Below are 25,605 nucleotides of genomic sequence, written 5' to 3' on the forward strand. Positions count from 1 at the left end.
TACATAAATAAAATATTACAAAAACACAAATACAGTTTTAAACCAAATATAAAACATAGCATCAGCAACCCGGCGGAGCCGCATCCTCGGGCTCAGCCTCCTCCTCTTCATCTTCAAACTCTGCACCAAAAGCTACAGAACCAAAAATGGTACCGCAGGTAAGAAAAACCCAAACACTACCAGATAAAAACACATAGAACTCAAATAATATGCATGAAACATACCCAATACACAAAGCCCATAAAACATAATTTTTCCACACACGCCAAAAGAACCCATTTGGCCCAAAAACACATCCTTTTCAAAAAACACGCCAAAAGTCACATTTGGCCTTTAACCGACTCAAACCAGAATCCATTTTATCCGTATGCACCATGACCTCCCCTAGGGGTCATCCGCATACCCTGGCTCCAGTGCCACACCGCAGAGTACCACTACGCATGTGACACCTAACGAGCAATGCCCAGTTCCACGCCCCACGTGTTCGTAGCCAGCATCCTCTAGCCCTCACCAGTGAAGGGCCACGGAGTAGGTGCGTAGAGCGATGCCCGATTCCGCGCCCGGCGCATTCGTAGCCAAGCAACCCCTAGCCCCCGCTCCCCTCGTCTAGCGACAACCCAGGGGACATCACTCAGTTTATTCCGCTCCCGAGTGACCAGAGGAGCTCCACCGGGATAATACCCCATCCCGACTTGGGGTCGTGATACACACGCACCCGTAAGACCACTTACGCCAATACACAGGCTTTTCACACTATTTCACAAATACACGTGCATGCACCATGCAATGCCATAACAATGCATAAAAATAATCCAACAACATAAATCAAATAAACAGGCAACTCCGTCCTCCATCCATCCGACCCCCGAACTCCTCGGACTCAGTCCAGAATCAACCAACCAGCAGCAATAAATTATTGAAAGAGCAATATATATTTAAATCTGAAAATAGGGTTTGGAAAATACTTACAGCGCTATATGGCAATTTTAGAAAACACGCGGCGTTGCAAACGGCGGAGAAAAAGCAACGTCACAGTGAAAATTCATTGTGGCCGTGGGTTGTGAAAAATCCACTTTTGAACGGGGACAAACTAGGGCTTGGGATTGATAGGGAATGGTCTAGGGATGATTGTGAAGCTATTGGAAGTGGTGGTTGGCCGTGGGTGGCGGCAGAAACGGCGGTGGGAGGCTGGATTTCCCAAAAAGGAAAGCTAGCTCGTAGGAGCTGTTCCGGTGGTCGTTGGAGGCCGAAAATAGGTGGGTTAGGACAGCAAGGGACCGGTGATGAAGTGGTGAAGAAATGGTGGCCGGAGGTGGAGCGACGGCGGCGGATCGGAGCAAAAGTCGTGCGGGCTTCAAAGGGGTTTTCCGGCCAAACGGCCGGCCGGATGGGGGTGAGTTTTGGTGGGAAGGTGCGCCGGATGGAGACGAGTCGACCGGTGCCGGCGATGAGCCGCACGATGGCCGGACGGCCGCAGATCGGGGGGTTGAGGCTTTCCGGCGTGAGAGAGAGAGAGAGAGAGAGAGAGAGAGAGAGAGAGAGAGAGAGAGAGAGAGAGAGAGAGAGAGAGAGAGAGAGAGAGAGAGAGAGAGAGAGAGAGAGAGAGAGAGAGGTCGAGCGGGAAAGGGAAGAAAAAAAAGAAAAGAAAGAAAAAAGAGAAAAAGAAGGAAAAAGAAAGAAGAAAAAAGAGAAAAAGGAAAAAGAAAAGGAAAAAGGAAAAGAGGTGTAGGGAAAAAGATGAGGTCTAATCCTCATTCCGGAAAACAAAACTAAACCGCCGAAACGAGATTAAAAACCACAAAACAACTAAAAGAAATAAAACACAACATCAATTAAATTAAAAAAAATAATTTTAAAACGCAAATAAATTAAAATAATAAACTAATATATTAATTAAAATAAAAACAACCATTTCAGCGAAAGTACACTCAAAAGCGGGTCATCACATCATGGGCCCATGGCTATGATTTATAGCCCATATGGTATTTTTAACTGGGGCCTAGCTATCTAGGATTGGTCCCTAGGTCGCGTAATATGCCTAGAGAAAGTAGTAGGAAGTATGTCTTCTCCAGTTATCCCACGAAATCTCTTCACGTGCGGCATGAAAGGACTTGTATTCGTTGTGTTGCTTCGTGATCTGCATTTTGGCCTTCTGAGCCTTGGATGTCAAGGAGTGGAGGAGTCGTTCCATTTCTGCACCTTCTTTCTTCCTCCTTTTTCATACTCTACATGCTTCTTTCCCTATTACCTTGTGGTTTCAAATTGTGCAATTTGTCTCCCATTCCAACTCTATCAATTACCTTTCTTTCTCTCTATTTTGCAAACCTTTCTTGCTGCACCTTCAGCCCTTCACTGCTTTTTCGATACCCCCATGGCTTCTCACAACTTTTTCCACACATCTACTTCTCGAGGGGGCAATTCTTCTCGACCCCGCAACTCTCCTTCTCGTGTTGAGGAAACTAAAGTCAATCGGCATTATGTCTTCGATGGCCATCAGTGAGTCGTAACAACCACCCGATCTAACTTTGACTCCATGAGGGATTGTTAGGAAATCCCAGATTCGATGGTTCTAAACTTTCCTGAGCCGCACAGGGGGCAACTAATATTAGGGGCCTAGCCGTTTCTATAGCCTCATACTCTGTGATGTTTCTCATGGGGCTTCATTTGCCCTTTTGCTATCTGGTAAGAGATATTCTAGATTTCTTAGGGCTTGCCCTTGCTCAACTGGTGCCTAACTCTTGGAGGATACTGATGGCTTGTTGTATTGCTTGGAGGCAAGTTCTTGAGCCCATGGGTGACGAGTATCCTGACTTGATAGCCTATGAATTTCTCTATATTCATGGTGTTCGTCATTTGGACGGGAATCTCTACAGTTTCTAAGGTCATTATGGTAGTTGAGTGGCCCAACTTAAGCACCAATTTTCCCATGCCAAAGGTTGGCAATGAAATTTTTTCTTTGTTTCTAATGAGGTTGGGAATTTCCCCCAAGAGAAGCCAGCCGTCATGAATTCCCAATCTGAGCTTTGTAAGGCCATGTTCACGATGACTAAAGTTTTGAGATTATTCTTTCTAATGCCAAAGGCACATCTCCCTTTTATACAAGCTTGGGTGGAACAAAATGACAGTTCGACTTTAATGGAAGCCCTCCTGACTTGTGCCAACATTAATAGGTTTATTGTCTCCCCTAGCAGAGCGCACATGTTTGGTCGCCAGTTTTTGGGCACCCCACTGTTGCCTTGAGGGAAAAAGAGGCCATCATCTTTGACTGCAGGGAACAAGAAGGGAAAGAAAGCTCGTGTTGGAATTCCCTCTTCCCGCGCTAAGGTTAGCCCTACCGACAAGTCTAGTTCTACTAAAGAAGGTCCTACACCTTCTTCCTTGGGGCCTAAAGAGAAATGCTCAAAGGTGTAGGAACACCTTTGATGCCTAGGTTAGGGGAATTGCTATAATATTGATTGTAGATTGCAATAGAAATGTTTGCATATCTTCTTGAATGTGAGCTGATGGATATGTATAGAGTGGCAATGGGCGCCCTCTAGAGACTCGTAACTTTCTTATATCTAGTTTGAAACCAAATTGGCACTCATTATTTGAATTAATTTCTTTCTTGTTGCTTGCAATTTATCCAATTTGTGGAGAGCTATAGAAAATATCATGGCCATTGGGAGATTGTTAGCTTCTCATTTCACCTATCATGGGGCTATGGCTATGATTTATAGCATGTGTGGTATCTTAACTAGGGCCCAGCTATCTGAGCTTGGCCCCTAGGTTGCCTAATAGGCCCCTAGGTCACTTAATAGGCCTAGAGAAAGGAGTAGGAAATATGTCTTCTTGAGTCGGTAACAAATAATTTCCAAACTTCTATCCCTTTATTAATTCTAGGCTAGTTAATTAACTCCATAAATTTTATTAATTTAAGTACAAATTTTAATAACTACCCTCTAGACTACTCTCAAGAAGGGAATTATCTGTTAGTTGTTTATTTTGGGTACATGCAGATCAAGTGATATAAAAGGAAACTCCACTCTCTTTAAATATTTCTTTTTAGAATAATCATCTTAAAGAGAAATAATATTTGCAGTCGTGGTTGTGCAAGCGGCGTGCAGTTGCTTTAAAAAAATGAATTAATATGGGACCCATATGAAAAAGAACTAACTTTTTAATCATGGACCCCACTTTTTTTCAAAGCGATTACGCAACGTTTGCAATTCCACGACTGTACGTATGTAGCATTGCTGCATCTTAAATTCTTGATATTAAAGGATAAAATCATTTTTAGAGACTCTTATAGTCTCCTAAGTGATGTAGATGTGTAATCTCAATAATTCGGCTTAGATTGTAAGACAACTAAGGGATTCGGTTGATAAGAATTATGCTTTGCTTGATGTATATGAATGAATTTGAGAATTCTCATCTAACATTCATATAAAAGAAATCTTGAATTTTTTTCTCCAGCCCTTACGAATGTGATTGCATTGTATTTAGAATGACTTCGTAAGCATGCATTTGATTCCATGTCATAGTTGATTAAATTCATCATTTTCTTTAAAGGTTATGTTATGGCATGTTCAGGACCAAATTCTATAAATGAAAATATTGCTTATAATGTTAGAAACTTGTCAATTGAAACCCTACGACAAAGACAAATGGCACTGCTAAAAAACTTATGTACGTTAGGATGATTTTATGCTAAGTAGATTATAATTCCTCGTGTTTGAATGTGGCAAACCCTATTGCATGAGAGTTCTGCCATGTCATACCTTTTATATTCTATGTAACACACCCAGAAGTATAATCTCAAGAATTAGACATAAGTTGTAAGGCAAGCACAAAACCCAACTTGAATTTCTTCTCTTAAGTCATATTTGAAACACACTCAAATCAACCCATCTCAAACTAATCATTGATAAGATATATATATATTTTTTAACTTCCCATAAAAAAGTTAAATCTATCTCAATCTACTTTATAAATTTAAATACATATCAATGAGACCTACAAAATATTACTATTTACAGATCAACCTAAACCATCTGAGATCTTTCAAGAGGATCTGATGTTTATTTAGATCATCTAATAAACCTTATCTAACTTCAACAAATAATGAAATGAATTTTTTAGTTATTTATCGTGTTCTTTAAGACAATGGTTCTTAATTTTCTACACTCGTAATTACCGCTCTCCTACAACGTGAGACATGCATTGTTATGATTTTGTATGGTGTAACTGAAAAGTGTTGGATTTCATGTTATCCCTAACGCCAAATAGAGAGCCAATTACTGAAAAGCTTTGATATCTACATTATCAATATAGACAGCCAGGAATCTATGCGTTGGTCTTGGGTCGATCCCTTGAAATCAGCCACCTTTTACCTCAAAAGGTGTCTCTCTTCACACGTTATCTATGTCCACGTGTTAGAGTATTCACATCTCATTTATTATAAAAAATTTTATAATTTAGTTAAAAATTACATTTCTTAAATTTTTTTTTTAAATTTTACTCATCTTTAAAAAACTTCTTACATCTCATTCCCCATATTTTCTCTTTTATATTAAAATAATATTTTTCTATTACATTTTTTCTCTCACTTCTATTTACAAACTTAACTTCTTAATATTTTTTCTTATGTTTTGAATTATTACTCTAGTAAATATTTTAAACAAAAATTTAAATTATTTTTTTGAGGGTATGATAATATTTTTAAAATTAATTTTTTTCATATTTTCGTAATTATTTAAATTATTTTTAAAATTATTATTTAAAACTATAATAAATATGAGTATGTGAAAAAGTGTAGATGATTGGAAGAATAATTTATTTTTTTTATTAGAATAAAATATTAATAAAAAATAATTTAGAGGATGAATAGTGATTCCATATATATGGTGAACCACTGTTCATCTTCTAAACCTTTTTCCTAAAATATGATTTCGGATGTATGGGAGATTTTAACCAAATCCCTAAATTTTTCCTTAACTTATAGGAAAAATAGTGTTATGTGGAATGGGATGGAATGCTTGAAGATAGGGAATAAACCTATATCAAAGAATCCTACGTACTTAAACAAGGGTTTAGTTTTGTATAGGCTCTCAGGGCAAGCACACTCGAAAGGTCAACCATTTGATCATCATTGTTCACCCAAACAGATCCATATGAATTATTAACCTGAAAAAACTGCTAAAATATATAAATATTTCGATTGGACTATTCTAAGATAGAACTGTTCATTCGGGCTAGATTTTTATCTGACCGGTCAAGGGAGGCCGATCACCAGAGGGAGGAGGCAGCCGTCGAGTGCTTGGGAGAGCTCATAGCATTCCTGTGCTGCTCAAGGACAGCATATCCACCAAGAACAAGCAACAACACAATTGGGTCGTGCGCATTGCTGGGATCTAAGGTACCATGGGATTGCCAGGTTTTCTTTGTAATGAGTAAAATAGAAAAATTATAATGATAAGCATTTTTCTTATTTAAGATGGAATGAGAGAAGATCAGTCGTTGGATGTGTTGAGGGGGCCAAGATGAGGAGTAGCTTTGGTAGGTGGGTTGTCATAGGTTCTGGCATTTTGTGGTGGAGGTTTTATGCAGCATGGAGAGAGAGAGAGAGAGAGAGAGATCTAGATGGATATGAACAGAGTTGAGAGGACAATTGTCTGTCATGAGTAAAAATTTTCTTTGTAATAAAATAAAGGCTTTTAGAGGAGGAAAAAAAAAAAGCTTCCAATATTATTTTTGAAAAAAAAAATTAATAATATGTAGACTTTTCTTAAAAAAATAAATAAATAAATAAAATCGAGTTCAACCCGGAATCCAGGTTTTGGCTTGGATCTGACCCAGGATAACCGGTCTGGTTCCAGTCCGGATTTAAAATCCGAGTTCCGGTCCAAGTATTTCCGGATTGGAACCAAGTTGAACAGCCCTATTCCAAGGGATGCCCATTCTCTGCTATAATTTGGTGTTTTTGAGTTTAATATTGTAGAGTTCGCATGTGCTCATTGTGTGACCTAAAGAAACACATACGGATGCTAACCAGTTCTGAATCATACCCACGTTGGATTCATTGACAATTTAATCAGTGGTGGCATGGAAACATTTACAATGGAACTTATAAATGATCCAGATCCTGCAGTTAACTTATAACAGAAACTTGAAGTTGCAGATAGTGTTTGAATGGAAATATTGCTATAGACCCTCACGAGAGCTTAAATCAAGGTCGAACAGGTCCGACAACCCCACGCCCCACCCAAAAAGGGAAAGAGACAGCAGCTGCTCTTGTGCTGTTCATCGTAAATCCCCATTTTGCAATTGACTCGCCCTCTCCACAGAAGAATAATAATGCGCTTCAAGCTCCTTGAGGCTGGCAGCTGCCTCCTCTCCAATTCTAGCCAACATCCGATCTGTCTTCTCTGCCTGTTGATTAAACTCAACTGTTCTTTGCTCCACATGGTCATTAAGGGATGCAAATCCTGAAAAGATTGCTGTTTGCTTAAGCTCTGACACCAACTTAAGCAGGGAGTCAGCTGCTTGAACCTATAATAGAATGTGTGTAAGCATTCGTAAACTGAAGGTTTAGAAAGATTGCATTAGTTTAGGGTCTTACTGATGAGGCCACAGAGACCCCAGCCAAGTACATTCAACGTTCTAACTTCTCAATCCACAATCAGCAGCATTAGTTTTTGCAAGAAACAAGCACAAAAGCCACGAACTTATATGGTCTAAGAAATTTCAAAGGATAGCACCGCAGATTTACTGAGGTCATATATTACTCTAGACTAATCACATGGGCAAAATTTTCCGTTACAGAAAACTCTCCAAAATTCCCTGACAATCCAAACCTTCTTCCTTCATCATAAAATGCTTCACAAGCTCGCAATCTAGATATAGATAAATGAGATTCCAGCGACAAGTATATGTCACAGTCACACTTCTCACAGAGAGAGAGAGAGAGAGAGAGAGAGAGAGAGAGAGGCAACTAATCTTACCATTCTAGCTGCACGCATCTCCATCATGAAGGCTTCTTGTGAATTTCTTACTGGTGGATCATTCACCTACAGTAAACAAAGGTTGTATAAAACAAAGCCACCTTTAGTAAAACTTCCCTTTACTAAAATAGAAAAAAAATAAAAAACAAAGCCAATATAATCCGTTACAAGATCACTGACCCATTATTTTCTGTATACACCAATATAATTCATTTTCACATTCCTTGTTTAATTTGTTGGCACCCATTATTTTCTGTATACACCAATATAATTCATTTTCACATTCCTTGTTTATTTTGTTGGCACCGGGTGTCCGAAAACAGAATCCCGGTTAATGCCAAGTGTGCCAGGCCTTAGGAAGGAGTTTCCCACAAGTACACCTCGAGTAATGTTGCCATGGAATGGCTTTCCACAGTTTAAGATGGCTTTAAGGCCCTAGACTTCCCCTTCCCAATATTACATCTCAGCAAATTCTAGGAATGAGACTCTTCCCTTCTAAAACAGGTGAGAGCAACACAAAGTACCCATAAAATCTTCAAGCCAACTGCAAAGGATTTTGAATCATTGACGTAGTAAGTACGTTTGCTCAATCAGAGCAATGAAATTGTGCACTGTGGAAAGTTACTTTTCCTAGGAGTTGTGAAGTTAGAGTCAGTAGTTACTGTCAACAGAGTGATGTTATTGATTGGTAAGTAAAAATTTTGATAGGTTGATCAATAAGTGAAAATTGATATTGATTGAGTGATGTTATTCAAACTAAATTATCAACTGGGAAATATTAGTAAGTTCATTATCCTTGGTTTTCAATAGACCATAAATGTAGCTCTTTTTTAATCAATAGAATTCATTGGTCAGTATCATTCAGAATTTGTACAGTGTTCTATAAAAGAGGCCAGACTGCCTCAAAGAACTCATGAAAGCTCTGTTTCTTCTCTTTATTCAAGATTCCTAATTAAGCAATCCAAGAAATATATTTAAGTTCCTAATAACTGCTTTTCTTTTCATTTCTATTTTTATGAGAAACATTCTTCATCCAGAATTTTGTCATCAGCTTTTGTAGGGCCTTTTCCGAGAGGTAAGTTCCTAATAATTAGTATAAGAGCTTGGGGGCATCAAAAATTGTTATACTTCGATTTCCTGCAAACTAAAACAGTTGCCTTTACAAGTAAACGCAATTTATTAATGCTGTCATAGGAATAGGCGTATACAAGAGAAAACACCTAGTCAGGATCTAGAAATAGAAACAAGGAAACCATCAAAATTGAGCCCACTGAAGTCTATAGCTATTGCCCAGAGAAACAACGTATTGAAAAAGAGACTTCTAGGTTCTTCCAGAGAGCATTCCTTATCTTCAAATTTCTGGTCATTCCATTCCCTCATCATAGTAGACATATGGGAACCATCTTCCATATTGCTGCAATTTGCGGGATGCCATAAAGACCTCTCCAGTTGGCAAGGAGATCACAACCACTGCAAGTAAAACTCTATTGAAAAATCATCCCACAATGCCTTGGTGACATCACAATGAAGTAGCCAGTGACCCATTGTTTCTCCACTTTTTCTGCACATGCTGCACCAATCAATAGCAATTATCCCGTATTTCCTTAAGTTGTCCTTGGTCAAGATCTTCCCAAAGGAAGCTGTCCATATAAAGAAGGCGATGAACGTACCTGCCTTACTCCTTCAAATGCTCCATCAATGAAAAAGATTGTTATCCTGAATGGCCGTGGCCTCCTAAAAGGAACGTACAGATAACTTCCCTTCCCTAGAGGGATTTTCACTGCTTTAACAATTTGATAGCACCACCTCTCTAATACTAAAGTATCCCTAGGGTTTTTAACGCCTTGCCCCTTAAATCGAATACCAAGAAAGTTTTCTCTAGACTGAAATCACGAGGCTAATTATGCAGCCTAAACACACACACACACACACACACTCATGCACACGAAAACTTAGCAATTTTAGGCCTAAGATCGCACTTTTAGGCCCATGAAAAGGTCTTAGGCCCAAAAGCAGACCTGAACAGAGGCTTTACAGAGACTACAAAAATAAATTACCATCAGCCCTAGCATAGTAGATTTTTTAGCCATTTAAACAATGACATATGCATGCTCTTTACATTTGACACCTAACACTATTCGATCAGGAGACAGAATACTAAGGTGGTTGTAGAAAGTTTCTAAGGGGTGAAACAGCAACCATAGGAGACTTTTCAAGGACCTTAACATCCATAGAAGTTAGGCCATCATTGTCAACTTGATACCAAGTTCTTATTCATGAATTTTCTTTGAAAACACAAGTTGAAATCAAGGAAATCGGATCTGTCCATGTCTACAAAAGCATGTATGAAAGGGATTTTATGCGTTAGCAAGAGTAAAAAGGTTTGATATTAATAGATATCCCTAGGCTGCAAAAGAAGTGGTGATATTGTGCAAGCTATGAAAACAAGGTAATTAGATATGATCATACCTTTATTTCTTCGAATGAAAATGTAATGTCTCTCTAAGATTATGCATGTATTAATTTATCAAAAAAAAAAGATTATGCATGTATTATGGTGTTATGTAGCCACCCTAGGTAGCCCTTTTTATGCATCCAATACCATTTGAAAAAGAGATGAAATGCTATAATTATATGACATGATGAAAAAGCAAAGGAAAAGAAAGAGAGGAAAGGAAAGGAAGCCAATGTGATTGTTTGGAATTTATGCAAATGACTTAAATCGTTTTCTTGGCCTTATGATTGATGAACGGTGATATCAGAGATAAAGAAGAGGTAAGGGCAGCCATCTTGTATGGTCCACAGGGATTGACACAGGAAGTCCAGAACACCCAAGTTATCGAGTGATATCCATATCTTAAAGGATGTTCCACCTGTGGTCACAAGAACGAAACTGTGATCCTTGGGATTAGACACAGCATAAGTGTGTGCTGTCCACTTAAGAGATTAAAGGAAAAAGGTTGGTGAAACATTTGAGTGTCTTCTTAAAATGTCTGAATGTTTCTTTAAAAACAAACTTATTTCTACCTTATTGGCTGTGTGATGTATCAATTTACTGAGTATTCAACTCATTTAATTCTTATGTTTTAATGTCCCTGGTGAGGTTGGGGAAAAGGATGCAAGCCAAACTACAAATGGAGACAATGTCCTAGCCAAAAAGTGTTCATCACATACTTCGAATATGATTCATGTTAGAAAACAACGACAGTTGAGATCTTTCCCTAAGTTTCAGGTCATGTGATTTTGCTAGCAAGGCATTATTGAATGAAAGAGATGCTGATTCAGTCAATTTGTATCTCATTCTTCGTGCATAGTTTAAAAATCAGTAAATGTTAGTCTGAACCTTCTTTTTTTTTTTTTTTTTTTTTGGATAAGTATAGTCTGAACCTTCTCAAGTGCTTAGTAACCAACAACACATCTGATGGGAAGGTTATATGACAAGTTTGAACTAAACCATCCCCATCCCCTTCCTAGGTCTGCAGTGATGAGAATCACCACTATACTTAACTATACTACCATATGGCTTGTACCTTCTACTCTAGACATGCTTCCAAACAAAGAAGCATTAAACAAGAAACTTAGATGCTTTATGAAAATGGGTGGAGTCCTTCATTTCTATTAACACAAGTTAAGACTTCTGATATGTATGGAACAGTCGTTCAAAAGGATGATGAGGAACTTTGTTAGTTGATATTAACCCATAAGGTGGACATAAGCAAGATATCTTTGAGCACGAAATCCTTAATTTTTATTCCTTTGTTGCTCACAAAGTGTCCAAGGTTCTTCAACAATCTAACTTATCCTCAGGCTTCTATTCGACAACCACCCTTCCCTGGGAAATTACTGAGATAAATCTGTGGGGCCGCCATCAAAAGCATTGGTGGTAGAATTTAAAGGTTGAACACCCACTTCTTGAGGCATTAAACATCATCCTAGCAGTTCCTTTAGAAATCTTAAAACTAGAATATCTCTTTGTTTCCAAAATAGTTCTTCCATCGCTGCAAACCCCAGTGAGATTACAAAGAAAAATGACATATTTTGAGTTATTTGGAGAAACCCAAGCTACCAAGAACTAGGAGGAGCCCAGGTCAAGGCAGAAAAGGGCTGGCTCATAGGACTAGGATTTCCATTTGGGGGAGACAACCATTACTGTCTTGAAGGCAGGTTAGACCAAGGGCAATGTCAGGGTGGTGCATTACGGAGCAGCACCGCCCTTTGAAAGATATTTGAACAATTTATTGTTAGAGCTAAAATACTGGTTTCGTGGAAATGATTTATCCAGTTTCCAATTACCTTAACGTGACCACTTCTGCTTCCTTATCCTGAATCCTAATTCCCCTGAGGGTCAGATTTATCATCCCTCCACTTATGTCAGACCAAATAAAAAGGAATTTGAGCAGAAATTCGCAAGAAACAGTCATGGTATGAACAGATTTAGTTTGTATTTACAAATGTATGCAACTTTATAAAAATAGATAAAAAATCACCCGGGAGACATTGACGAGGTGGCTGAAGTTGTCGACGATGTTGCCGATGTCGGTTTCGACTCTTTGTAGCAACGACTTCTGCTTCTGAGCTGCCGCCGCCGCTGCAGCCGCCGTGGGTCCGCCTCCACCACCGACGGCAGCACTTCCCAAGCCGCCGCCTCCGCCAACTCCTTTATTCATTCTCTATCGCTAAACAAACTACCGGGCCAAGTCCACTCCCCTACCGAAGAAAGTACGGATACAGAGATGGTGTCCAATTAACGATGGAGTATGATCCGTATAAGCGTAGATGCGCAGGTTCTGTATAAATCTTTTTCTTTCGAGCAGTGCTGCAACTGTAGCACGAGCCGGGTGCAAGATCTAAAAGGTATTTTTTTTTTTTTTAAATGTTCTTTATACGCTTAAATATTTCTTTTTAAAAAAAAATTTATAACATCGTCCAAAAATACTTCATTTATCATTAACTATGAAAAAATATATATATATAAAGACCCAATCGAATCCAACCATCGGTGAGAATAAAAATTTTTGTTTTTAAAGATTTTTTATTTTTTATTTTTTATTTTTTAAGAACCTCCCTCTCAAAGGCAGGTCTTCAGAAAAAAAGATTGGACAATTAACTTATCTTAAGATTAAACTACAAAATTATTACCCTCATGAGTTTTTTTTTTTTTTTTTTTTGGTGCCTCTAAATTCACGATTGGGCTCCTGCTAGATTAAAAAAAATTTTATATTATTTTTTAATAATTTTAAATCATTAAAAAAATAAAAATTCACAATAATATTAAACAACATTTTCTTAATTATTAAGAAAAAAATGGGAGCAAGAGCACTCAGCGGGATCCCTAACTTTATTCTTTCTTCTATTACATTTCACTTCTCTGTGTCACTTCCCACCTAGAGAGCCCTAAGAGAGGTGCTTCATTTGGCTTTGATATTTACCTCTGGTTTATTTTCATAAATGAAATAAGATGAGATAAGTTAAGGTAAAATTTGAAAGCTAAATGAAATATTATTATAATATATTTTTTTCATATTATTTTTATTTTAAAAGTTTTAAAAATTTGAATTTTTTATTTTATTTTGTATGAAAATTTGAAAAAATTGTAATGATTAGATGAAATGAGTTAAAAATGATTATGAAAACAAATGTACTTTTTTCAAAAATTCTACTCATTGGCTCTACACATTACACATTATATTTTAATTTTCTTTTATCTTTTTCTCTTATCAAATTTATGGTAAATGAATTATGAGTATAAGAATTCAATTAGTTTTAAAAGAACAAAAAAATTAAAATTAAAAAATAAAAATAGATATAATATATAGTCTGTGAAGATTACGAGTACCAAAACTCTTCCTACTAACAAAAATAGTTTGTTGACTTGATGTAGCCATGCCACATGTCTACCACCAAGATAAATTATTTAAAAAAGAGAGAAAAAAAAAAAAAACATTGGATGGTTTGAGATGCATGTAACAGGCAAGGAAAAAGAAATGGAAATCTCACTTTGAGGGGAGAGTCCTCCAGGAGAAAATGGAAAAGTTAAGAGAAAATTCTCTAAGTAACTATATTATAATAATTTTGCATAAACCTCACTAGCACCTTCTAATGGAATATATTTGAATTTTATAACAAAAATGAGTATCAACTAAAATGACTAGTATTATTCTCTTGGAAAATAACAGAAAATCGTAAAAAAGACTCAGACTTGTAGGCCCTACACTATTGGTCTGAAACCCTTACACTGAATTGAAACTAAAACAACATAATGAAAGATAGAAAAATAATGTGCCCATGGCCCCAACTGTAGCCCAGCCCACAGCAAATAGCTTCCATTCCTTAGCCTCTGAAGTCCTGACACTTCTAGTTCAACTTATCTCTTCATTTCATCTCTATCTCTTTACTTCCTTAATCCTAGTTCACCCCCTATATACCGTCGACCACCTAGTAGCTGCCGCTGTTCGTGGTCATAGTTATTACATTACCCCCTCCATTAAAAACACCTTGCTCACAAGGTGTGGGAAGGCCAATTGAGCTTGTAATAATCCTCCCAAGTTACATCTTCTTTACTTTGCCCCTGCCACATAATCAATAGATCCGTCATGGCCCAATTGTTGACTGGTCAGATTCTTTGGCTCAAAACTTCCTTTGGCTCTAGTTGCAACACTCTGTGATTATTGACTAGTGGTAGCTATGTTGACACTATGATGCCATTGCCCACCCGTTTCTTGAGCTACGAGATGTGGAAAATTGGGTGAATCTGCATACTGGGTGGAAGTTTAAGCTTGTAAGCCACGTCCCCAATTCTGTTTGTGATTTTGAATGGGTCGTAGAAGCATGTAGCCAGCTTGAGGTTTCTTCATTGGGCCACTAAGGTTTGGCGGTAAGGTTGAAACCATAAGTATATCTTGTCCCCTATGTTGAAAATTCGTTCCTTTCGCTTCAGATTTGCATTTTTTTCATCTGTTCTTAGGCTCTATTGAGATTGATTTTTAATGTTTGTAAAATCTGATCCCTTGTTCTTAGAGTAGAATCCACTTCTTCGACTTTAGAAAGTCTTGGGCCGTAAGATAGGAGTCTCGATGATTTGTATCCATACAAAGCCTCAAAAGGAGTTACCATGCTAGATTTGCTAGAGGCATGGGTATTGGTCTTATACCAGTACTCTTCGAGTGGTACCCATTTCACCCAATTTTTGGACCTATCCCACACAAAGCACTGTAGGTATGTCTCTAGGGTCTTGTTAACAATCTCAGACTGAACATCAGTCTATGGGTGATACAGCTTATCACCCTGAGCTGCAAACAACCCCTTCTAGAATGAGCTAGTGAAAGTACTATTTCTGTCAGACACTATAGAATTTGGTAGGCCATGCAATTTGAAGATATGCTTGATGAAAAGTTGGGTCATAGATTTAGTTGAGTATGTGTGGCCCAAGGGAGTAAAGTGGTTGTACTTAGTCATACGGTACACCACTACCCAGTTGGTACTAAACCCATTAGAAATGGATAACTCTTCTATAAAGTCCATTGTAATGGGAGACCATGGTTGGGTAGGAATTTACAGTGGTTGTAGTAGCCCACTAAGGAGAGTATTTTCTATTTTCTGCACTTGGCAAACCTCTACTAACTTGTTTTTGAGTTCTGGAACACTTGGTATATATAGTCTACCTTTATAAAAAAGCAGTTCCTCCCTCACATAATAGTTTTGGCTCAGGTGCCCTTCTTGGCACTTTTTAATTAGCTGTTGTAATTCAAGATCCTTAAACATATTCCTACCTAATTTCCTCCACCCAATCTACTGAAGGTACTGAGATTAGAGCTAGAGAACTTTCTTCATCCCCTTCCCCTTGTCTCGAGAGTGCATCCACCACTCTATTTCTGGTCCATTTTTGTACTGAACCACAATGTCATACCCAAGTAGCTTACTCAGCCACTTCTGCTGCATAAGGGTGCCTATTTTTTTATCCAATAGGTATTTCAAGTTGTGGTGGTCAATTTTAACCACAAACGATCTTCCTAATAGATAAAGCCCCCACTTTTGTATGGTCATTACCAATGCATATAATTCCTACTCATAAGTGGATAACAGAAGGGTCATTCCTTTTAGAGCCTGACTGAAAAATGAAATTAGTATGTCTTGTTGCAATAGGACTACCCCCACTCTCTTCCCTGGGGATCGCACTCATTCTGGAATGGTTAAGAAAAGTTTGGTAAGGCCAAAACTCGTGGCTGGGTCAAGGCCTCTTTAGCTTATTAAAAGTTGTTTTTATAGTATTATCTCATTTGAAGCTATTTTTCTTCAACAAGGCTGTAAGGGCAGCAGCAATATTGCCATAATTTTTTATAAAATGCCTGTAATAACTTGTTAACCCAAGAAATTCCCTTAGAGACTTCAAGGTCTTAGGTTAGGCCAATCTACTATTGCCTTCAATTTCTCGAGGTCAACTCTCACTCCCTTTCCCAAGATCAAATGACCCAAATAACCAATTTCTTGGCATCCAAATTGGCATTTGGATTTTTTTGCAAACAACTTATGTTTCCTGAGAATTCCAGAGTCAAGTTCAAGTATTTGAAATGGTCTTCCTCACTTTGGCTATAGATCAGGATGTCATTAAAAATAAAAAAAATAAAAAAAACTAGCACAAACTTCCTTAAATAAGGTCTGAAAACCTCATTCATCATACTCTGAAAATTAGATGGTGCATTAGTCAGCCAAAGGACATGACCAAAAATTCATAATGGCCTTCATGGATACGAAAGACTATTTTATGCACATCAGCAGGTCTGACTCGTATTTGGTGATAGCCAAATCTAAGATTCAATTTAGAGAATATCGTAGAGCCACTCAACACATCCAATAATTTCTCTACCATAGGAATAGGAAATTTATCTTTTATTGTCACTTGATTTAGAGCCCTGCAGTCAACACAAAGTCTCCATAAACCATCTACTTTTCTGACCAAAATTATTAGGGAAGAAAAAGGGACTTTGACCTGTCTGAATTACCCCCCCGAGTGTAACAGCTCTTGTACTATCTTCTCAATCTTAGTTCTTGTACTATCTTCTCAATCTCATCATTTTGATAAAAATGATATCTGTAAGGTCAAACAGTCATTGGTTTTGCCCTTGGCAGTAAGTTGATAGCATGATCATATGTCCTACTAGGAGGGAGTCCTTGAGGCTCCTAAAACACATTTGCAAAATTTTGCAATATATTTTGCAATGTTGGTGATAATATGGTCTCTCACGTTAGCTCCACTTCCCCCAACAACTATAGTAATACACCCCTGTCTCTAACTTCTCTCTTTCCCTACAAGAACTTTCTTTTAACCACTGAGTGGATGCCAGCCCAACCAAGCTGACATTTCGGCCCCCAAAGGTAAATTGCATAATCAGTTTCTCAAAATTTCATACAATTGTGCCCAAGGTTTGTAGCTATTGAACACCTAAGACTACATCACATCCTGCCAAATCTAACACAAGCAGATCCATGGAAAATAGGAATGCTTGGATATTAATTTTAACTCCCTGCCCCTTCCCTTCACTAAGTAATTGATCAACATTTGACATCCTAAATTTCACATTTTCTTTAACACAAACAGGGAATTTTGATCTCTTAACTACTGCATGATCCACAAAATTCTAAGTGTTGCATGAATCAATTAGGATCACAATCCTTCAGTGTAGTTAGTAATCTCCTTTACTTCTTGTTTAGGGTCTAATTTCTTCAATGTCCTTTACACTACAAGGAATATGGTCAATTTCGGTGAGACCAATCGCTCCAAAAAGATGTCATTTGCGCCGCAATTGTCAATTGTGTCTACTTTAGCTCGATTCCAAGTCGCAACAATTGTCCTGTCTTAATAGAGAAATTGTAGCAAGAAATCAAATCAAACCTCAACAACCACATTATTTGCATCGACACATATTGGCGTAATATGTGTAATTCCCAGCCACAAAATATGGTAGCCATTTAAGACCTTGCTGCAAATTGTTAATCCTTACGGTTGTTTGGTCCAAGAACAAATGATATTTAGATTTGCGTCTAGCATTCCTGTCATATTATTAGCTGTTGCAAATATATTATATGCCGCTATATAACTTATCGATTATAAGCTTTAGCCACGATAGGTTTTGGACGGGAAAAACATGTGCTTTAGTCGCAAATAGATATTTGGCACGATTGTTGTCACCACAATTAAGAAAAATAATGTCACCAAACTTATTCTGACGATTGTTGTAATCTCCAGAAAGGAATTTTGTTCCGATTATTTTTAATGCTGGAAAATGTATAATGACTAGCAACGTAAAAGTCTATTCTAGCGACTTTTTTGGCGGGAAAATGTTTTGACTTTTTTTAAAAACAATTACTGCACAAAGTGTAGCTAATATAGGCAATTTATAGTAATGAAAATGCATTTTCTACCTATATTAGTGCTTAGCATTATTTGTTAATTTATTGTAACCCAATTATGCTAAGAAGGTTTAACTAATTCATTCATCATATTTGTTGCTTAAAAAAATCACTTAGCTGAAAAATACAAAATCAATACAATTGAGATATCAAAATCTAGGTAGTACATAGAACAAAAGAATGGGCTAACATCATCTATTCATGAAGAACATGCGAGGACAAGTGCATGTCTAGTTAATCATACAATCTAATTTGTTGTTGTTCCTGACAAACCCAATGATCATAGCAGTCACAATGTCATTGTTTATACATAACTAAAGATGCAACAATTTGTCTAATATTTAATTAATAATGTCCATCCATCTAGCTTAATTAATTACCAAAGAACTAGTGCAACAAATATGAACCTCCAAAGTTTATCTTTATCCGAAATCACCCACTTTTTCTCAAGGAGCACACCATTAGCCTAACTCTTATAGTCTTGTCTTCTTTCTACCAAATAGGTGTAAAATATCCATTCATCTACAAAACTGAAACAAAGAATATTAGAAGTACATTATAGATACAACTTCTTTTAATAATGTCTTCACTATCACATTAAAAAAAAAAATACATTTACATCAACCTGGCCATGCATACTCAACCATCCGTAGCTAAGACATTGATGTTGAACATCCGTGGAAGTGACCAAAGCAAATCGCAAGTACAATAACAGATACAATAAAACATTTAAAACTATTAATTCAAAATCAAGATCAAACTACATTTTTACAGCACCCCCCAAACACTTTCATATTATAAGGAATTTGATATGCCATCAATGTGCAACCACATTCTAAAATACACAAATCACAATTATTGGCCAAACTACAGAATTAAACAAATAATTCTTAGCAATGACATGATCTACTAGAAACACTCATGGATATATATCAACATTCCCAAACTAGACAATATACAGACTTTAAACTCTATATCATAAGAAAGTTATCATGTGCATGACAACTAGCAGTCAAGATTTAGTCCAAAAATCACAACGATATATGATTGTATCGAGCTTGTTCAATAAGTTTCAACATTCATCTAATATATTCAATTGGAAACTAGGAAGTGTTAACACCCAACCACTAGTTACAAAGATTACACTCTGCAACCATTAAGTTGTTCTTTAAACAGTTATAAGGTTCATTCTGATATAACAATCCATCCTAACATTTGCCGCAAACCACCATGTGTATATTCAAATAAACCATTAATATATGAGTTTGTTATTGTATAAAAATGATCAATTCCTAGTTCTTTGACGGTGTTGGGGGGCTTCCTTGGCCTTATTAGCTACTATAAGAAGTGTATTAGAAGTTATAGCTTAATTGCAACTCCATTAACTACTTGACTAAAGAAGAATTAATTTGAATGGGATGATAGGACTACTAGAGCTTTTGAAGAGCTTAAAAATGTTGTATCACAACCATCAGCTTTGAAGCTTCCATATTTTTCTAAGAACTTCACAATTGAATGTGATGCAAGTGGCTAGGCTTAGGTGCAGTGTTGATGTAGGAGGGGCAGACCATTGCCTATTATAGTAAAGCCCTTAAGGGAAAGACCTTGTCACTTTCCACTTATGAAAAGGAACTGTTGGCATTGGTGAGTGCAATTCAAAAGTGGAAACATTATCTTCTTGGTCAGCCATTTAAAATAAGAACTGACAAACAAGCATTAAAATTTTTGCTAGAATAGAAAGTGGGAACTGAGAATCAGCAAAAGTGAATCACTAAACTCTTGAAATATGATTTTTCAATTAAGTATAAAAAGGGCAAAGAAAACAAGGTTGCAAATTCCTTGTCAAGGAGACAAGAGAAAGAGATGGAGACTTAACAGTAATCTCATTTCCAACCTCTACATGGATTAAGGATCTTAAGAGAATTTACTCTCTTTCTCCTAAGATTTAGGATATAATCTCACAACTACAACAAGATCCTACTACTCTGAAACATTATACACTGCAACAATGACTTCTACTCAGGAAAGAAAAGATGGTGGTTGTTCCACAATCTAAGTTCTTGTTGAAGGTTTTACAACATATTCACTATAGTCCACAAGTTAGTCATGTGGGCTATCATAAAATTTTAAAGAAGGTTACGCAGGATTTTTATTGGAAGGGAATGAGGAAAGATATCAGAAGAGTTGTCAAACAATGTGATTTCTACCAAGTGAATAGGTATGAAGCAATGCACCTAGCAAACTTGTTATAGCCATTACCCATACCCGAGTTTTCTTGGACTAACATTTCCCTAGATTTTGTGGAAGGATTACCTACATCAAATGGTTTTAGTGTGGTGCTATCTGTCATTGATAGACTAACTGAAACTAACTGAACATGCTTATTTTTTTCTCTTGTTCACCCTTACACGGCCATCAAAGTTGCTCAAGTTTTCTTTGCAGGAGGATTCAAGTTACATGGCATGCCAAGGTCCATAATATCTAATAGGGATGTAGCTCTCACTAGCTCATTTTGGAGAGAACTCTTTTAGCTACAAGGGACTGTCTTGTCTTTCAACTTTGTCTAACATCCACAAACAGATGAGCATACTGAAAGCTTAAGAAAGTGTCTTGAAACTTTCTTAAGATGCCATACAAATACTAAGCCTAAGGGTAAGGGTTGGAGTATGTGGTTGCCCTTAGCTAAATGGTGTTATAACACCACTTTTCATTATTCTTCAAGGATGACCCCATTTGAGGTATTGTATGGATATTGACCTCCAAGATTACTATCTTATATGCCTAGTACTACAATGAATGCAACTATGGATAATTAGTTGAAGTCTAGAGAAGAAGTGTTGCTGTTATTGAAAGAAAATATAAAAAATGCACAGGAGATGTTGAAGTTCTTTGCTGATAGGAAGAGGATTGAGAGACAATTCTAGATTTTGGATTGGAGATTGGGTTTTCTTAAGATTGCAACCTTGTAGACATAATTCAATTTCCTTGAGGCATAACCTTAAATTGGCCCTACATTATTATGGATCATTTAAGGTATTTTTCAAGATAGGAACAATAGCCTACAAACTTGATTTACCTATTATTGCTAGAATACATTCTGTCTTTTATGTTTCTTGACTTAAGAAGAAATTTGGACAATAGGTCACTCCCTTACCCAAATTACCACCGGTGGATGCTGAGGGAAATATTCAACTTAAGCATGAAGAGATTTTGAATAGAAGAATGGGGGTAATTAAGGAGTGACTGAAGTATTAGTGAAGTGGCTAGGTACTTCACTTGAGGCCAGTACTTGGGAGAGCTTGTGAAGATTGAGGGACCTTTACCTAGACCTTGTAGGCAAGATTCTTTAAGAGGGCAGAGTTTAGTATGTCTTGGTGGCCTGTGAATCTAAAGTGAAGAGAAAGAACTGCAGGGAAAGTAAAGGAGAGTAGTAGCAGATTTCTTAGCTACTACCTTGTGGACAAGGCTCTTGAAGTAGGGAGGAATTGTTATGGGCTATCAGGAGTGCAAGTGAGTTAATAGAGTTTTGAAGAATGAAGAAATTGTGCGTAACGTTTAGTTAAACGGTGCGTTGAATTGTGTTGTAAGTGATGTAAAGTTAGTGAGTGAAATAGTGAGTTTAGATAAGTGAAACGGTGAGTTTTTGTAATAATTCGAAAGTTGAGTAAAACAGAGCATTTTATATGTCTAAGAAGTCGTAAGCCAATTGAGTATAAAGGGTATGAAATCTGAAGGAGAGGTAGCGATTTTTGGTTGAATTGTTGATCCCTTTGGAGGTAGGATTTACCTTGAATAAATCCCATTATTTTCTCCAAGATTTCAGTTCTTGGATTTTCTTGTGTTCTCGTGTTTCCATTTTTAGTTGTTCAGTATTTCTTAGTTGCTTGAGTTACTAGTTCATACCTGACAATCTTCTCAAATTTAATCCTCCATAACGATATGTAATCTTGGATGCTCAATAATGAACCTTAATGAATGAATATGGGCTCAAGTGCCTAGTTTTATATCTAAACCTAATTTACTCTCTAAAAATATAAACTCTAATTATAGTGTAAACTCTAACTTTCTTAAAATAAAAATCTCAAAATTTGTGGTGTCACATGGGATTCTCGGCTACTTGCCCACAATGGCAGACCTACCTTATGACTAAAAGGGCCATGGACCCCTAAAATTTTTAAAAGATTCAAAGTATACCTGATGAGTGTGCGAAAGTGCACTCTAAATACCCTATTATTGGACTAAAATGCTAAAATGTGAATAGAAATCATAGGAATTAATGTGTATTCTTTAATTGAATTTCTATTTACGTTGGGATACTCCTAAGCAGTTTTTTTTTTTTATGTTTAATTTCAGAGTTTATAAAAGAGCAAATCAAGCCCAGTCAAATTCAAAAGAGGACATTCATGGGGTTTGAGAGCAATTTGGAAGAAAAGAAGAAGAAAAAAAATCACAAAATGAAACTACAAGACGTCTAAATCCGAAATTCACTAGGAGACAATCTGGACATATTTTAATATTTTGACTGTATCTTTTTACTCACATATCGGATTGATACAATTCTTGATGCATTATAAATCTATCTTAAATGGCTATAACTTTGTCTCTAATAAGGATTTCCAAATTCAAACCCTTGAAGGTCGAACATGGCTGCCAAGATAAGTCCTAAAATTTAGGCAATTTTTTTATGTAGAAATTAAGAGGACATTAAGGTTTCCTTCCTACCCTATATAAGCATATCATTAGTACGAAATGGAAGAGGAGGAGGAGGCACAAGAGACAGATCTGAAGAGAGGAGAAAAGCACTTCCATGGCCACCATTCGCTTCAGTTTTCTCTGAAAATTTTTGTTGTCCATTATATTTATGGGTAATTAAATTCTCAAGTAGGGTTAGGGATGAACTTGCACATTAGATGGTATTCTAATTTATTTTTAATTCGTGTATTGGATCTTCAATTGCTAAAATTCTTTTTTTTTTATCATTCTCAATTCATTGTTGATGTTTTTTTTTCCGAATAATCATAGAATTTATTTTGTTTATGGATTCAGTCATGCTTTTTCTATTGAATGGATTAGTTCTTTGATTATGTTTGGATTAATTATTTATCTATATTGATTTAGTTATTTGCTACAATATCGTTTCCTAAGTATATTGTTGTCATTGAATTTTCTCAATATGGGTAATAATTTACGTATCTTAAAAGTGGTGAATATCTTTTCAAAGGATTACATTTGATTTAATTTTGATTTATAAATCTATACCTTTCGATTGGAAATTTCGTAAATTGAGTTCCTAATTGTGTTATCCAATGAATTAAGAATAATTAAAATACCGAATTTGTGCAAGGGATTCCCGACGATCTACTGTTCGTAAAATTTGAGTATTTTTTCCGTTAATTACTTTGCTTCACTTTAATTTACATTTAAAATTAATTTTTTTCTCCATTACTTATTTAATATTTTTCTTTAGTTTCTTTGTCCCTCTTGCTATTTTTTTAATTTGTCTCCCTATGAAATCAACACCCCAAAGCTGTGCTACAACTATTGTGTTATTCTTTGGGCGTAACCAAATTTTGACGTCGTTGCCGGGGAGAAGGTAGAAGAATTGTGAGATAGTTTTCTTTTCAACAGTTTGTAAAGGCGGTAACTTCGTTCCCTCTTTTAGCTTGCTGCATCTTTATTTTATTTTCTATTTCTTTTTGTAGTTTTTTTTAGTGTTGCGTTTTTCTCTACCTTGCATGCACAGGTATAGAGACGCCTTGGGTCGGTTTGCTTGTAGACCTGTGTTAGAGTCAAAGTTTAATTTTTCTGATAATTTGTTTGATAATTCTTCTAATTCTAAGAAAATAAGTGAACATGAAGATCAACCCACTAGGACCCTTCAGGATTACCTCCACCCTACACGCACAGCCACACCATCATGCATCATGTTTTCAGCTAATATTCGCCAATTGGATTTTAAAACAGGGATGATACAGTTACTCCCTACTTTTCATGGCTTGGAAAATGAAAATCCATATGTGCACATTAGGGAGTTTGAGGAAGTAGTTGCGACTTTTCATAGTCAAAATGCAACCGATGACGTTGTGAGACTTAAGTTCTTTCCTTTCTCTTTGAATGATAGAGCTAAGAGTTGGCTATACTCATTGAGACCACGATCTATTGGGTCGTGGAATGGGATGACTTAGGTTTTCTTTAATAAATATTTTCCCTAACATAAGACCAATACTTTAAAAATGCAAATCTCCACCTTTGTACAAAAAGACAGTGAGACTTTGTATCAGTCTTGTGAGAGATTTAAGGAGCTATTGAGTATGTGTCCTCACCATGGGTATGAGAATTGGCGCTTAATGAGCTATTTTTATGAGGGACTTATACCTAGAGAGCGTCAATTTGTGGAGATGATGTGTAATGGTGAGTTCTTACATAAAGATCCTAATGAGGCCATACAATACCTCAATGAGCTTGCTGAAAAAGCTCACACTTAGACTGGACCTAGTGCTACTAAGAGCACAAATAGGTCACGACCTGCAGGAAACCTAAATGGTGGTGGAATTTACCATCTTAAGGAAGAAGATAACCTAAAGGCTAAGGTTGAGATGCTTACTAGGGAGCTAGAGGCGTTGAAGACTAAGGACTTAAAGCCAATACACGTGGCTAATCATGTAGTCTTTTGGACCATGTTTTGTGTGTGGTGGGTAGATCACCTTGCCCAAGAGTGTCCCACATTTGCCGAGATGAGAGGGATGTATGAGGAACAATGTAATGCCTTAGGTATGTACAAGAAGCCTTTTACACATTTCTCTGATACCTATAATCCAGGGTGACGTAATCACCCCAATTTTAGCTGGAAGTCTGAAAACCAGTTGCCTGCACAATCCCCTAGATCATATCTTGCACCATATCATGCACCTTCATCTTCTAGGAGCCCCTTAGAAGATACTTTACATGCTTTTATTGAGGCACACGGTAAGACTAACCAAAAGTTTGAATTTTTAATTACGCAGGTTGTTGAAGAAAATAAGGAGATAAAAAGCCAAGTGTCCAAATTGATAAGCTCCTTGAGTGTAAATGAGCGATGTAAGTTTCCTTCTCAAGCTCAATCCGTACCCCATGGTCAACACATGGCACAAGAGAATTTGAAGGATGTGAATGCCATTGTGACACGAAGTGGTAAGTCATTAAACATCCCAACAACGAACAAATCAGAGGATGTGGA

At 36.9% G+C, this 25,605-nt stretch overlaps 1 protein-coding gene, 1 long non-coding RNA gene and 1 other non-coding gene across 3 annotated transcripts; all 3 read right to left on the reverse strand.

Moving 5' to 3' along the window:
* Positions 1–7,033: 7,033 nt before the first annotated feature.
* Positions 7,034–12,842, reverse strand: LOC122311673 (mediator of RNA polymerase II transcription subunit 22b-like). The gene is made up of 3 exons (XM_043126305.1): positions 12,470–12,842; positions 7,983–8,048; positions 7,034–7,530 (listed from the first exon to the last, which is right to left on the reverse strand). The coding sequence occupies exons 1-3, from the start codon at positions 12,647–12,649 to the stop codon at positions 7,282–7,284; spliced, it is 495 nt and encodes a 164-aa protein (XP_042982239.1). The 5' UTR covers positions 12,650–12,842; the 3' UTR covers positions 7,034–7,281.
* Positions 9,091–12,460, reverse strand: LOC122311674. The gene is made up of 2 exons (XR_006242840.1): positions 9,653–12,460; positions 9,091–9,552 (listed from the first exon to the last, which is right to left on the reverse strand). It is a non-coding gene; the product is annotated as an uncharacterized LOC122311674 (long non-coding RNA).
* An 11,770-nt stretch (positions 12,843–24,612) lies between the features above and the next one.
* On the reverse strand, positions 24,613–24,720 carry LOC122312100. Its single transcript, XR_006243014.1, has one exon. It is a non-coding gene; the product is annotated as a small nucleolar RNA R71 (small nucleolar RNA).
* Between the last annotated feature and the right edge of the window lie 885 nt (positions 24,721–25,605).

Source organism: Carya illinoinensis, chromosome 5 (assembly GCF_018687715.1).
Source record: "Carya illinoinensis cultivar Pawnee chromosome 5, C.illinoinensisPawnee_v1, whole genome shotgun sequence".
NCBI lineage: Eukaryota > Viridiplantae > Streptophyta > Magnoliopsida > Fagales > Juglandaceae > Carya > Carya illinoinensis.